General features: G+C 39.6%; 2 protein-coding genes across 2 annotated transcripts; one reads left to right on the top strand and one right to left on the bottom strand.

Moving 5' to 3' along the window:
• Positions 1-4,793: 4,793 nt before the first annotated feature.
• On the top strand, positions 4,794-7,620 carry LOC122275695 (30S ribosomal protein S5, chloroplastic). Its single transcript, XM_043084849.1, has 2 exons — positions 4,794-5,596; positions 6,923-7,620. The coding sequence occupies exons 1-2, from the start codon at positions 4,920-4,922 to the stop codon at positions 7,170-7,172; spliced, it is 927 nt and encodes a 308-aa protein (XP_042940783.1). The 5' UTR covers positions 4,794-4,919; the 3' UTR covers positions 7,173-7,620.
• Positions 7,621-8,461: 841 nt separating this feature from the next.
• LOC122275696 lies at positions 8,462-15,582 on the bottom strand. Its single transcript, XM_043084850.1, has 3 exons — positions 15,335-15,582; positions 15,086-15,243; positions 8,462-8,943 (listed from the first exon to the last, which is right to left on the bottom strand). The coding sequence occupies exons 1-3, from the start codon at positions 15,413-15,415 to the stop codon at positions 8,844-8,846; spliced, it is 339 nt and encodes a 112-aa protein (XP_042940784.1). The 5' UTR covers positions 15,416-15,582; the 3' UTR covers positions 8,462-8,843.
• Between the last annotated feature and the right edge of the window lie 429 nt (positions 15,583-16,011).

The following is a 16,011-nucleotide window of genomic DNA, read 5'->3' as shown; positions in this document are numbered from 1 at the left end:
ACTGATCTACACCATCATCTTCTCCCATAATGCCAAGTCTTTGTGAACTTGAGCGTCATGAACTCTTCTTTTAAATCCGGAGCAGCTTGATAAAATAAGCATTTCATAATTTTCATTATGAAAGAACAGAACTGGTGCAGATTCCTTTTACTTATGAAATGGCAATTGGTTAGCTCCTTATAAATGAAGGATAATGTCTATGATTCAATTAGTTTTTCACATGTAAAGAAACACTTGAACCTGATTTCTCCTTCATAAGAACCTTTATAAACCACTTTGCTCTAACATTAGCTTTGAGCCTAATTTTGGAATGGCTTCCTCTTGCTCAAGAACATGCATTTCAAACTGTGATGCAACTTTCTTAAAAAACCTTACTTTTTGATCTTTGAATGTCAGATAAATTAACCAATACTTTAGATTTTGGGTACTTTTGTCATGCTGTACACTCCGATCCATAGGATACTGATCATGATGCGGTACTTCATATACAACCATTCTTTGAATGGTGTAACTCATGAAGTTTTAACGCTCCATTGCATTTTGAGCATATTTTAAACTTGTGGTTCAAAGCTAAGATTGTTAATTCCTTTATTGACTAAAAGATTGTTAACATGATTGTACTCTCTCTCTCTCTCTCTCTCTCTCTCTCTCTCTCTCTCTCTCTCTCTCTCTCTCTCTCTGTGGTCCAGGCTTCCATGTAGATTATGTTTCTCATGTGAGTGAATTCTAGCTGCAGCTAGACTAGGTTAATAGGGCATGCTGGTAAATGTGACTCTCTTCAGGTAGTTTTAGTTTCATGTTCTGAGGACCATAGTACAGTAACAAATAAAAAAAATGCATGAATGACAAATTGATTGCATCTTACCCCATTTGTCTTTGTGGCCACCACTGGACAGATTTAGCGTTACATCCCATTTGCCGTAGCTCAAAAGTTTTGGCCGCCATTGGACAGATTGGGCTATACATCCCATTTGTCGTCATAGTTCAAAAGTTTTGGCCCCCCCATTGGACAGAGTTAGCGTTACATTTTTATGATTGACAGCTAATTGAGGTTGATAACCGATGATTGACAGCTATGTACTGGACTCTGATAAGTTTATTGCTGCAAGTGACAGCTATAGACCAGACCTGGGCAGATGTTTTCACCTAGACCTTTCAGTTACATGCAGCTTACAGGATCGCCTCTATATGAAGTCTCAGTGTCCCTTAAAAAATTCATCGAGTACAACTTAATCCTTCAGTTTCCATTTCCTTTAGCTTTACAAAAATTTCTTCTCTTCTTGTACCCATGCATACAAGAAGTTTTCAGCATAGGAATACCATCGTAGTGCTGATTATACATGTGATCAATTAAGATGGAATTTTGCCCTTATCAGAGTGCAGATGACACAGATATTCTTGCTTTCTATGTAAGTCAATAGGCACCAATGCTTCATAATAGGACTTCTATCTGATTAGATTTCTTTTTCCTGATTAAGCTTTATTCTCGGTACTAATCAAATGCGTGAGTTGCATATCCATTGTCGTAACTAGCATCATGATGTGCTTATTTTCATTCCTGAGTGGGCTATATATTTGAATTTTGCATAAAGGACAAATTAGCATTCCCATTGTTTGGATCTCTATTCGATCTCATGGTATTGGAATACTGTTCCATGTTTGAGTCAGATTTTGCAGTAGATTCTGTTATGACCCTACCCAAACCTGATTTCTTTTGAAACTCATGTTCATCATATGGACTTTCTTGATATACTAGATTAACATACTGTATAAAGATATGTGGTTGGTTATGTTTGAGATGAAAGCCTAAATGGGAAAAGAAGACCCAGAAAGGTTGAAAAATAAGGAAAGGAGTAACAGATCATAAGGCAATGGTTTTCACCCATTCCGGAGTGAAAATGCTTGTGAAGCTATTCTGTTCGAAACATAAATACATGCAACTATTCTATTAAAAGCTAAATGAATTCACTCCAGCTGGATTTTGATTTGGTGTTGAGGGCTTAATCTGCTTTTGTAGCATGCAGAACAAAGTAGAGATGAAAATTTTCACTACGAGGAGATGGTAATGCACAATGACAATGATCTTTACCCTGAGTTTTTCTGTCACAATATTCTCTCATTTGTACATAAGGAATTCGTTTTAAACTTATATCTAGTGCATGCTTGTTCTTTTAGCCCTTTTTTTCTTATTATTGAACTCCTTAGTGACATGGTCCCCAATAGACTTGCTTAAAGATTAAAATTGTGCTAACAATAGTAGTTAAAAGGTTTGTTATCTTTTATGGTATCATGTGGTAATGACTATCGTGTGAGGCACATTAATGTCAAATCGTAAATTTCCAAAAAAGAATTCTAAGTAACTGTCTCCAGCTCTTTTCCTTTTTTCCTTTTTTTCCTCTCTTTTTTGGTGATATTGAAGATGAGCTATACCTTTTTTAATTTCTGGAAATGAGAAGTTTATGAATTTACTTTAAACCATTGAAGTACTACTAAGCAATAAACCTGTAACTAACAAGGATATCCCAGTTATTACATCAGAGCATGAACTGTTTTTAATTGCAAACGAACTTTTATTTTTTTCACTGTTTATCTAATGTCTATCTTCTTCGTCTTGATTATGAAGATTAAAATTTGAAACATTTTTCGGGAAATATTAGACATCTCATTTTCATGGAAGGTTATGATAGTCATTTGCAGGATTGTCATGCACTCTGCTATAAGACATTTGGAACTTTTTTTTTTCCTTCAGATTTGTTGCCTCTCACAGTAATTAACGTACCAATAGGAATACTAATGATACCTCCCAGTAAACAAAGAGTGTTGGATAAACATCATTCATGTTTAAGACTCCATTATCTTTTCATTCGTTTCTTCATTATGTGTATATGCAAGCATTCACAACATAGCATATATTGTGTACGTATATGTCGTGTGCGTGTGGGGGTGTATTGTTTACAGTTGAGTCGAGTATGCTAGCTTCTTCAGCACTATGATTAACAAAGAGATTGTTTTGGCAGGATGGACTTGAGAGCAGCTTTGGTTGTCATGGTATGGTCAAACAGATGGCGAACAAGCCCGACATGGCATCAACATGGCAATGTCATACTGTTAATGACCACCTTGAGTTGGTCCAAACTAAGAAGTCATTCATCATTGAAGCACAAATTTCATCAATTGCAGTAGCTCCTTTTTACTCGCGTTCTAAACATTCTTACAACTTTTTACTCACATTCCTAACATTATTTAAATCAGAATTTAAAAACCCTTAAACTGCAATAAACACCACAAACCCCCCAACTTTTTCTGTTAAAACTAATACTAAAACCCAACCCCTCCCAACTTATCGCCCTTGGGATGCTGCAGAAGAATCATGCTGCTTTTTGATGGGGAAGCATGAACCTATGAGCTAGATATGGTTGTACGGTTTCCTTTGCAGAGGAAGCCCAAGTATGGCCAACACTTGAAACTATAGGGCACCTAGTCTCTCTCCCACTCACATATTCCCTCCCTTCACCAATATTTTCAGGTCTCTTGTCAGGGGTTCGCAATAGCTTGGCTCCCTTCAAGCCTAGCTGGGTTCCCTTCGAGCCTAGCTGCGTTCCCTTCAGCCCCAGCCTAGTTCTTTTCAACCCTAGCCAGGTTCCCTTCAGCCCTAGCTTGGTTCCCTTCAGCCCTATCTCTCCAGTCATAATACGGCTGCATTTCCATCTCTCGTCTCCATTGACTGCACTTCTCGCCCACACATGCATGCTGTCTCTAGTAGTAGCATCCAACCCCGGACGAACTTCTTCCTCCAGATTTATATGTTGTGGTTGGAAACAAACGCACAAAAAAGAAGCACGATCATCACTGAAAATTGAACATGAAAACTCTTTCTCAATTTTGTCTAAATGTGTATAACCTAAACTCCAATAGATTTACATTGTAAAGGAACTCTATAAATATAATACATCCGAATGGGCTTGCTTACACTTAACGAAAACAAAATGTTCTGTTTCTCTTTCAAGAAGTATGAAAGTGCATGAAAAGGTATGGAAGCTTTTGATTCAAATTCTGTGCATCCGCAGTTGCCAAGACTGCTACAGAAGGATGGTTAACAATCCTTTGCAGAAGGGCGTAACATGGGTTCTAATTCTCATGCCAAATTATCAACCGAATGTGTCGGGGCTGAGGTAGCAAGGCCCTAAAAGTAAGCGAAGAATTACGTCCAATAGAAGTATAAGCTTGAACAGGTGTTATATCTATAGCATGAAGGGGGACAAAGATTACATTGCAGGTTTAAATCGAGATATCAATCTGCCTACCATGATATATATGAGGAAAACGCAAGTTTTAACAAGCATACATTATAGTATTTTGAGATGTTTGTCTATTCCATTATCACAAGTCGAGTACTTCTGGATGAGCCATGTACACAAGCATTTTATGTATTTTTCTTTTTCTTTTTCATGTATCATCCATTCTATCGCATGTGGCAATTCATCCACATGCGTGGAAGGTCATAAAGAGCACTAAGAAGGTAGCCTAAGTGTCTACTTGTCCAGGTGATTTACTTATTCTCGTGTAATTCTCTACCCATGTTTAACGTTGTAGCTCCCAATCGTGCGATAATTGCAAGAGCGTTGGGAGACGCATTTGTTTGCTTTTACCTATGACCTATTTGCCTGTTAATTAATTAAATCCTAATGGGAATCTCAATATCTAATTGTGTTGTGCTTATATGCCTGCAAAACGACTTCCCGTTTCAAAGAAAGAGTCCTACAAAGGTCGTTTTTTACGGGTGCTCTTGAGAGTTGGGGCCGACTCCACGCCCCACGGTTCAACCTCCACATCATCGTCATCTTGCTGACCCATCTTAAAGCTTTGGGATAAGCCACCCACGCTCTCTCTTGCTCTGACACACTCGACCCAAACCCACCATGGCCACAGCCTCTGCAACTCTCCCATCCCTATCTTCTCTTTCCCTTCACACCACCACGCCTCGCCTCTTTCTCTCCAAACCCACAAAATTCTTCTTCTCCAAACCTACAAAACTCCATCTTTTCCATTCCTTTTCGTCACACCCAACCCCAACCCTCATAGTCAAATCCTCCGACATCGACACCTCCTTCTTCGACAATTTCAACCCCAACGATGAAAACGATACCGTCTTCAACCCCCCCGAAGCCCCCGAAGGCTTTGTTCCCCCACCGTCCTTCGACGAGGGTCCAATGGAGACCGAAGAAGAAATCGCCATCGCCTACGAAGAACTGTATGGCCCCGCCTATAGCGGAGTGAGCTATCTGGGAAATGACATTTACGTAATGGACTCTAAGGTCAGGAAAACAACTGGGTTCGGGTCCAAAGTGAAGAAGGAGAAGGTAAAAGATGGGTTCGAAGAGAGGGTAGTGCAGGTGAGGAGGGTGACCAAGGTGGTCAAAGGAGGGAAGCAATTGCATTTCAGGGCCATTGTGGTTGTGGGTGACAAGCAGGGTCAAGTGGGTGTTGGGGTTGGGAAGGCCAAAGAGGTTGTTACGGCCGTTCAGAAGTCCGCCGTGAATGCCAGGCGGAATATCGTGTCGGTGCCGATGACCAAGTACCTTACTTTCCCACATAGGTAGGTGGTTGTTGAAGTTGCCTTTTGCTGTTGGAATTGCGTTTGGATCGTGTGCAGTTTTGGCGCATTTTTTATGGATGCGTGCAGAATTGAATATGAATTTGAGTCAATTGCAATCAGGTTGATAATGTCAGATTTTTAATATGATCTTATGTGTTAGATCTGTAAGAAATATCAGTACCGTTTCGTTACCTTGCTCTTTTTATAAATTTAGGGAGGTATTATATTTTTTTCCAATTTCGCTTACAATAATGTATGATGATCTTTTTTCTTTTATTTTGTCTTTTGAGATAAGTAATGATGTTTAATAACGTTAAATGACCTTGGTTTTGTTTTAAAGGGTGAATGTATGTCAACTGTACTGCATTTAAGCTGTTGTAGTTCTATGGCATTGAATTCGGTTCTTAAATTAGTAGGCAGTTTCTGAGACCACACGGTAAAAACTTCCAAGGGTTTTGCATGAATACTTATAAAAAATGAATTCTTGGTGTCTGCTAAAGCTCATAGATGTCAAAGTAGTTTTGGATTTCATTCTCCTGTGTCTCTGCATCTTAGACCAATTGTTTGCTCAATTTCAAATTCTTATGTAGTGGCATTCTGCCACGACAGGTTAGAATGAATTTTAAATTCTGATATCAGTGGAAGCTTGGACATAGCTGTTAGCCTGTTAGATTGTCATGGATATGGCTTACATTCATTTGAGTTTCATGTTGTAAGTTGTTGAAGTTTGAAGGCCATGAGATCAACTGCCTGACAGTACTAACCTGCAGCTTTAGGAGGTGATGAATGGCTTTATATGCATTTAATAGCAGTTAGGTTGGATTTTTCTATCATCTCCTATTGCTTTTCAACTTTATTTTTGGCATTAATTTAGTCATCCTGTAAGTGGAAACATCAAAGGAATGTGGAGAGGGATCTCTTGGTTTGGTTTAAAGTACTTGATCAAAGTTACAATGGTTTTTAATCATGATTTTAGTGGTCAGGTGCGGTATAGTCAATCTTCTGAGTATGTAGCCAAGAAAAAATGTTAGCATATTGCATCAGTCCTGTATTTTTAGGAAAGTTGAACGCTTATTGGATTCTAGCCATAAGAATAGGGTATACAATGTGAAATGGTATGCAATAGATAGCATGTGTGGAGATTCCCCTCTTACAGCATTGAGTGCATGGGAATTTGTGGGCAGATTTGTCACTTCTGAACATACATTGAAATTCTGGAATGGAAAATTCCTGAAATTGAACCCCCAAAATATAAAATTGAGAATTTTGTGAATTGAATGGAGCCGTTAGTTCTGGAATCATAACTTGTTATTTGTTTATTTGCAGATCTGAGGGAGATTATGGAGCAGCAAAAGTGATGCTTAGACCTGCTTCTCCTGGTACTGGAGTGATTGCTGGAGGGTCTGTAAGAATTGTTCTAGAAATGGCCGGTGTTGAGAATGCTTTGGGAAAGCAAATTGGGAGTAAGAATGCCCTCAACAATGCCAGGGCCACAGTTGTTGCGGTACAGAAAATGAGGCAGTTTAGTGATGTTGCTCGTGAGCGTGGGATCCCAATGGAAGAGTTGTGGAAGTGATGGCAGTTGTAGAAGCCGTTCTTCGCCATAGATTTAATACCTCAGACTTTGTAATGCAGCCTTCTTATATTGGTAAGGAAGAAAATTAGTTCACCTTTGACCAGAATTTTTAGAACAAAATGAATATTTCAATCTTTCTTCATCCTATCCCAAGTTGGATGCTAGAGAAAATGACTGTAGCCTTCTCTTTCTTACGCATGTTGGGTTACAGAGTCCAGTACATTTGTTTTCTATTCCGCTTGATCCAAGGCACAATATCTAATGCTTGAATCAACAGGCCTTTTTTTGTTCATCTTCTTTTCTCCTGGTAAAGGTGTGAAAATGGGATGGCCTGAGGCCGATTTCTTTGTTTTGAGATATGTAATTGAGGATGAACTTGAATTTGAAGAACATCCTTTTTTTTATCCGACTCTTCACTGTTTAAATCAAGTTCAGTTTTTCTTTGGCATCGCTGTGTTGCTTTTGCTCCTAAAATGTCTGGAATTTTGCACTTTGATCCTAAACTATCAAAGTTAATACATTGCACCTTTGGACTAACAAATATTTGTACCTTCGTCCATTTCTTATCGGATAAAAATAAGCGACATAATGTAAAGCAAAACTTGTTTTGAGTTCGTGATCAGAATAGAGTTTCGTATATGCCACTGGTACTACCCGATTAATGTGTATGCCAAACCTTGTAAGAAATCCTATGTATATTCGATTCCGAAGAACTTTTCAGCGAAGGCGTGATCCCAAAACCGTTGAACTCGATACAACGCCAAGCATACGTAGGGGTGCATGTGCAAGAATATGCACTCTAGAGCATAAGCACAAACACAAATGCAATCCCAAAAGAAAAAGTGGCTGCTCGGCTCTCGTCAACATAACTGGGGGCATATCCAATTATCAATCACAACTTTTGGTCCTAAATTGGCAGTGCGTAAGCGTATCAGACAGACTACCCGTACCAGATCAAGCAGGCAATTTAGTCCTGCTCTATTTGTAGTACCTCAGCATTTTTCTATATACTTCCATTTGTGAGGTTTGTCAACAAGTTCAACCAATAAATCCAATTCAGTACGTAGCCCCCAGAGATCCATTTCACCGGGAAGGAATACCAAACAGAGCGCCCTTTTCTGAGCGAGAAAAATATATGCAAGTTGGAACATATTCCAATAAAGAAGCGTCAAGGCACCCAATGCCAATGAATCAATGATGATGGAAATCGAGAAGCCAAGCATTTCTTAGCTGTAAGAAAGAAGAATAGCATCCAAAGGCGGACAGGAATAAATGATGAAGAAAAGGAATAATAAAATGAAAGGCCGAAGCTCTATATAAGCAATGGTATCCAAACATTTGAAACCGTCATAGTATGAAAGAAATGAAGTTCCTGTTTCAGTTCCCCTGCTGTTCATGTTTCTGCTTCATCAAGCCCAAAAAGAGCAAACATAAGGAGAAGGAAGGAAAGAGTGATTGACAGGTGTAATCACTCCCATCAATTCTTGCAAAACAATGGAAGTTCTGTCATTTGCTTGCTGTGCTCACAACCTTGTCTTCACATTCCTTGCTGAAGGAAAGCATCATAATCGTACCAGTCCTTCCATTAGTATTGTTGATAAGGGTCCTCTTAAAGTTCTTTATTCCCAAACTTGATGATGTATGTGCTTGAAATGCTATAAGAGAAACAAATTATTTGTCCTTTCTGCTTGTCTCTGAACAATCATTAGGCACTAAGTCAATCTCCCGCATTTGATGTTCAATTGAAACCAAACCGGTCTGTGCAAGAAACCTGCAGAAAATTCAATCATAATTTTTTTTTTTTTTAAGTAAGAAAATTCAATCACAATTCACAAAAGGACCCTCCAAATAATAAATTCCACCAAGTATTTTGATATTTTAAGTTCGTCCAACTGGTTTTCACAAACCTAAGCATGCCTCACAACAAATAAAGGCTGGTAAGATATGAGCTCAAGGCCTTTTCAAAATGGCCACAAATTGGCATTTTAGAAACACAACATACTGATCATAACGGGCCAAGGAAAGCTGAAGTTACATCTTAATTTAAAAGGACTAGTCAAAAATGTAGTTGGAATTCCTTGGAATCACACTATAAACTGCAAGAACTTCTCCATCGCACACAATATGCTATCTCATTCATCACCCTCCTAACCAAAACCAAAACAGATCTTGCCGTCGCGCGTTGCTGAACAAGGTGAAATCCTGCATTTTTCTCCTTTCCTTCTGGAGATTCACGCACAGTGCAGCGTTTGATATTCCCTCGGTCTCTCACGCACAGAACAACTCGGTTTTGGGTCCTGACCCATCACATGCTCATCTGGGCCCTTACGTGACGCATGACGTAGTTGTTTTGTCTTCGGAAGATATCCATGTAGCTTCCGATAAGCACGTGGAAGGTGTCCCTCATGTATCTGTCCCCATAGCTTCGGAGGACCATTTGGAACTATGTTCGAAAGATGGAGTTGAGTCAGTTATGGAGTTTAGGGAGAAGGCTGTACACTCCGAGGAATCTTCGCAACAGCTCTTAGATATCAGTCTCGTTCCTGATACACAAGTGGTTACTGTTGAGATTGAGAATCATGTGGGTCAGGTGATCGAGTGGGGAGGTATTAAGCTGTTTGGAGATGACTCGGATGGTGGTGGCAGGAATCCTTACCCACTGAACTGTTTACTACCCAGTGAGTTTGAGATGTGGGACTGGGCTTTCAAAAAGGCAAAGGATATCCAACATATTGTAGGAATGAAATGTGTAGGTTATGAAGACCAATTTATGGCACTTCTTACTGCCATAGAGGCGGGTCATGCACAATCTAAGAAACTTGGATCCAAAAAACAGAGGGAACTCAAGAGACTTAATTGGTCTCTGAACGAGGGGAGTTCAAGTCGTGATAGGAGTAAAGGAAAGGGTACTGCTGTTTCCTTATGAAGCCAAAAATTGTGTCTTGGAATGTCAGGGGGCTGAATGAGAGTTCAATAAGCGTCTCCGAATAAAAAATCTACTTCGAGATTGGAGGGCGGATATAGTTTGCTTACAAGAAACTAAATTAAAATTGGTGACTAGAGAGTTAGTGAGAAGTGTATGGAGCTCCCCGTGCGTAGATTGGATCTCTTTAGCTTCGATTGGGGCCTCAGGGGGTATTATTGTGATGTGGGATAAAAGGGTGGTGGAGAAAATGGAGCAGTTCATAGGAGAATAGTCAGTGGCCGTTTCTTTTAAGATGGTGGAAGACAATTTTTTGTGAGCTTTTGCAGGTGTCTATGGGCCAAATGTTGATAACATCAGAAAGCTTCTGTGGGAAGAACTTGCAGGTTTACATAGTTGGAGGGACCTCCCTTTGTGTATAGGCGGTGACTTTAACATCTTAAGGTTTCCAAGCGAAAGATCGGGAGATAGTCGTCTAAGCTCAGCCATGTCAGAATTCTCAGATTTCATTTTTGATTTGAACTTGGTGGATCTCCCTCTTATAGGTGGGCCTTTCACTTGGTCGAATAGCCAAACATGGTCTCGGTTGGACAGGTTCTTAATTTCACCGGACTGGGAGTGCCACTATCCACAGGTGTGTCAAAAGAGATTACCACGGCTATGTTCAGATCATTTTCCCATTTTATTGGATGGAGGCGGTATTCAAGGTGGTAGGCGCTCGTTTAAGTTTGAAAATATGTGGCTTAAAAGTGAGGGCTTTGTGGAGAGGGTAAGGAGTTGGTGGACAGCTTATCAGTTTCAGGGTACTCCATCCTATATTTTTGCAGCTAAATTAAAAGCCTTAAAGAATGACTTAAAACTTTGGAATTCTCAAATCTTTGGAGATGTAGGGGTACAAAAGAAATCCATGTTGGAGGAGATTCAGAACTTTGATAGGGTCTCCGAAGTTAGAACCCTCACCCCTGAGGAATTATCGCGTAAGGCAGAGTTGGGGTCAGAATTGGAAAGGATATTATCTCTAGAGGAGATCTCCTGGCGTCAGAAGTCAAGAGCCATTTGGCTAAAAGAAGGGGACTGAAGCACGAAATATTTCCATAGTGTGGCTAACTCTCATAGGAGAAACAATACCATTGAAATGCTAAAAATCAATGGTAGAGATTGCACATACGGCCCTTATGATCCGGGAACATGTGGTGAGTTTTTTTTGAACAGTTATTTTCAAAACAAGAGGGTTGGAGACCATCTGTGGATGGACTTGGTTTTGATTCTATTGAACTTTAGTCGGCATCTTGGTTAGAAAGAGCTTTTGAAGAAGATGAGGTATATGAAGTTGTTAGGAGAATGGGAAAAGATAAAGCACCTGGACCAGATGGATTTTCTATGGGTTTCTTTCAAACTTGTTGGGAGATTGTGAAAGAGGACATCATGAATGTTTTCAAGGAATTTTTCTCCACTGGGAAATTTAAAAAAAGTCTGAATTCTACTTTCATTGCTCTTATTCCGAAGAAAACTAGGGCTTCGGATGTGAAGGACTTTAGACCCATTAGTCTCATTAATGGGATCTACAAAATCTTGTCTAAGGTACTAGCTAATAGACTAGGGGAAGTCCTACGCAAGATAATCTCAAAGCCCCAAAATGCCTTTGTAAGGGCCGACAAATTCTGGATTCTGTGCTAATTGCTAATGAATGCCTGGATAGTAAATTGAAATCTGGTGTGGCTGGGATTATTTGCAAGCTAGATACGGAAAAGGCTTATGATCATGTTAATTGGGACTTCCTCCTTTATCTGTTACGGAGGTGTGGTTTTGGGGAGAAATGGTGTATGTGGATCAGATGGTGTATTTCAACAGCAAGATTCTCAGTTTTGATCAATGGCAGCCCGGAGGGTTTCTTCGACAGTTCCCGAGGTTTAAGAGAAGGAGATCCTTTGTCCCCACTTCCTTTTGTTATCATCATGGAGGCCCTAAGTAGGATGTTAACGACACTGGTTACTAATGGCTTTATGACTGGTTTCTCAGTGGGTGACGTGAATCGTGGCCTTATCTCTATTTCTCACTTGCTTTTTGCAGATGACACATTAATTTTCTGTGAGGCAGATAATGAACAACTTAGGGCGTTGAAGGCTCTTTTTCTATGCTTCGAAGCTGCATCAAACTTGAGAGTGAATTTTGATAAATCAGAATTAGTGCCAGTCGGGAGGGTCAGAGATACTCAGCAGTTGGCTAGCACACTTGGCTGTAAGGTTGCTTCCCTCCCTATGACTTATCTGGGATTACCGTTGGGAGCTACTTCACGATCCTTATCTATCTGGGATCCAGTCATTGAGAACTAGAAAAAAGACTGGCAGGGTGGAAGAGACTATATTTGTCAAAAGGAGGGCGGGTGACTCTTATCAAAAGTACTCTTTCTAACTTACCAACCTACTTTTTGTCTGTATTCCCTCTTCCAGCATGTGTGGCGGCACGCATTGAAAAACTTTACAGAGACTTCCTATGGAGTGGGATGGGGGAGGAATTCAAATTCCACCTAGTCAGGTGGGATAAGGTGTGCAGACCACTACAATCAAGGGGGATGGGGATAAAGAATTTAAGAACGTTTAACCGGGCACTTCTTGGGAAATGGCTTTGGAGATACAATATGGAATCAGAAGCACTATGGAAAGTAGTAGTTGACTGCAGGTATGGCAGATCATGGGGGGGTTGGTGTACTAGAGAGGGGACTGAGCCTCATGGGGTGGGAATTTGGAAATATATTAGACAAGGGTGGGGTGTATTTGCTAATCACACTAGATTCCTAGTGGGGGATGGGACTTGTATAAATTTCTGGAGGGACATCTGGTGTGGGAATGAGGCGTTAAAGGAGACTTTTCCAGCTGTGTTCCGAATGGCTTGTGAGCCAGATGCTTCAGCGGCGGACCTTTTTATTCGTTCAGGGGATCAAATCCTTTGGAACATTATCTTTAGTAGAGCAGCCCAAGATTGAGAAGTTGATAGTTTTGAGGCTTTCTTCAGCCTTCTCTACTCTTTGAAGCTAAATGGCCGGTGGGAAGATAAGTTGTGGTGGGCACCTGCGAGTAAAGGAATTTTCTCGGTAAGATCCTCCTACAAGATTCTTTCAGCAACACCAAACTCTCACTTCCCTTAGAAAAAATTATGGAGGAATAAGGCACCTCCCAAAGCACTTTTCTTCACCTGGACGGCAGCCTTGGGTAAGATTTTGACTACCGATAACTTGCGAAAGCGTCGGATAATTATTGCGGACTGATACTGTATGTGTAAGAAAGCCGGTGAATCAGCTAATCATCTCTTGTTACATTGTGAGACAACTAGAGCTCTGTGGTGTGAAGTGCTCAGCAGAATTGGGTTAAACTGGGTGATGCCTACTAGGGTAATTGATGTTTTGGCTTGTTGGGGGATACCGGGAGGGACTACCACAGATTAAAACTATGTGGAAGATGGTCCCTATATGCATCATGTGGTGCATCTGGCGAGAGCGCAATGAAAGGACCTTTGAGGATAAGGAGTGGACAATAGAGGAGCTTCGCTCTCTTTTTTTCACCACTTTATTTAGTTGGGCCATTGCTTTAGATTTTAATGGCCAAAATGTACGCGAGTTTCTTCTTTCCTCTTTAGCAAACTAGATAGGTCTTATCTCTTGTATTATATCTTGTATACTTGGTCTTTGCCTATTCATATTAATACTCCCGTTTACCTATCAAAAAAAAAACATCCTCATTAGGCTATTTCATTGTAGGTGGCATGGCTCAAATCCCACATTTTTTTACAAATCGACTCTAATACCACTTGTAATGGCCCAAGAAAAGGCAAAGTCACACACACACACACACACACACACACACACATATATATATATAAACCCCAAGTTACATATGGGCTTATAATCAATAAAATTTTGTTTACCGATAAAAGAAATTATAATTGAAGCCCTTTAAAATATTACAAAGCACAAGAATTTATCCCTCCTAAACAATGTGGGATCTCATAAACCATCCTTCTATACTCAATTTGACATATAACTTTAATCGCTCATTTGCAGACTATATCAATAGCACCCTCTTGGATATTTAGTGTATTATGTCCTAAAAAGCACAATAGCATTTTTATAGATATAAAATTTCCATATATTTCTGTCTCATCAATCTAAAGAAATATCTCTCTTTTTCAAAAGAAATGCAGCCTTGTAGATTTCTTCATAGATATTTGGAAAAATTTTGGTACATCCCAAAGTATTTTTAATTAATTTTCCATATATATAAAAAAGAAAAGAGGATTGAGCAATGGGGAAAACGGGGAGGGGAAAAGGAGTGTTGTTAGCGATAAAGAGGATTGAGGACCAAGGAAAGGGAGGTGGGGATGGTGGCGATAATGGTGGCATAGAAGAGTAATGAGGGAAAAACGGTGGAAGGATGAACTTGTAGCCAGGAGTGGGCATCAAACCCTCAGAAAGCATCTATGTTTTCACAACCATTTCAGGGCTACCACCTGTTGCTATAACTATTGAGTTGATGACATATAACCATTTCATCAGATGAAGTTATGCTCAAAGTATATCAATATCACCTACCTCGCATGCATGTAATATGAGAATTTCCCCTTCCACAACTATGTTTTCACAGGCCGTTTGCTCAATAGAACACTTCACAATTTATGGACTGGAACACAATAATAAAATCAACGCTTTCAATTTGATACTACGATTTGAACTTGTAATTTGTTTTAAAAAAAAGGAATTGACCAATGGGGTAGCAGCAACAAATGATAATAGCAATGGCGTAGGAATAAACAGATACGCGCGTGCACAAAAGATAAGCTAAAGCAAAACCCCAAAATTCAAAACTCACAATTGATCATTGGCCTACAACAGAAAAGGCAAGAAAAATAAGCCACCAACAAAAACCCATGTACAATATGAAGACAGGGTGCACAAATAAGTGAAAAGACGTATTTTTTAGTGGAGATGTTAAGGTACCAGCTAAGAAGCAGGAAGAGGGTGGCTGTGATCAGAACAAGGAATGCAACATGAAGCACCAAGGCAGAGTCACTTGCGGAGAACGCTAAGCCCAGCATCAGAGCAAGGCATAGACCCAGCGTTACGAACGCTGATTTTAATGTATTCCATGTGGGACCCTGGGATCCAATCAACAAATCATCAGTACTTGGCTGTAAATAAATATGCATATATAAAAAAGAGAGAGCGAGAGCGAGAGAGAGTACTGACGTTGACACCGGGGGCTAGAGCTCCGAGTAACACAGCGTTTGCGGATGATATGCCTTCTCCAACTGTTTTCTTATTCTCCATTGGAGTTATTGAGATCTCGAATTGCAAACTTAGAGAGAGACGCAAAGACGGAGAAGGAGACGGAGACGGATCGGGTTGAAATGGTTTCTAAGTAGATCTTCCGGCTCAACTCCGCCGAGGGTTTTATAACCGATTCGGTCGGTTTCGGTTATTAAGAATCGATTTTTATGATTTGAAAACTGAATTGAATGGAACTGAACCATTTTTTTTTAATTTTTTATATTATATAAATAAATTATATGCTATATATTATACATATTATAAAATTAATTTAACGTGAAAATTTAATCTTATTAATATTAAAATCAGGTTATTAATATGTTATTATTTATCCTTATGCATTAAGTTACATACTTGAATATACAATATGATAAAAGTATAAGAGTACACTTTTAATATATCTATCTATAATAATAAGCGTCTATCGCGCTTCTTCAGGAATGAGCAGTAAATTGTTGCGTTCCGTTTTTTTTCTTCCGTTTTAATTGCATAGTTACTTTTTTAACTTTTTGTTTTCTTCCTTTGTGTCCGTTTATATAAGGATGTTTTGGTCTTTAGTGAAATTGTGTCATTCAAAAGAATTTCAGACCACACAA

This window comes from Carya illinoinensis, chromosome 9, assembly GCF_018687715.1.
Source record: "Carya illinoinensis cultivar Pawnee chromosome 9, C.illinoinensisPawnee_v1, whole genome shotgun sequence".
In the NCBI taxonomy this organism is placed as follows: Eukaryota; Viridiplantae; Streptophyta; class Magnoliopsida; order Fagales; family Juglandaceae; genus Carya; species Carya illinoinensis.
This window is presented reverse-complemented; position numbering and strand designations above follow the sequence as displayed.

Coding starts and splice junctions, on each gene's coding strand:
- LOC122275695 (XM_043084849.1), top strand. CDS start 4,920: ATGGCCACAGCCTCTGCAACTCTCCCATCCCTATCTTCTCTTTCCCTT. Junction 5,597..6,922: donor TACCTTACTTTCCCACATAG/GTAGGTGGTTGT, acceptor GTTTATTTGCAG/ATCTGAGGGAGATTATGGAG.
- LOC122275696 (XM_043084850.1), bottom strand. CDS start 15,415: ATGGAGAATAAGAAAACAGTTGGAGAAGGCATATCATCCGCAAACGCT. Junction 15,244..15,334: donor CTCTAGCCCCCGGTGTCAAC/GTCAGTACTCTC, acceptor ATTGGATCCCAG/GGTCCCACATGGAATACATT. Junction 8,944..15,085: donor CTCTTCCTGCTTCTTAGCTG/GTACCTTAACAT, acceptor AATTTTCTGCAG/GTTTCTTGCACAGACCGGTT.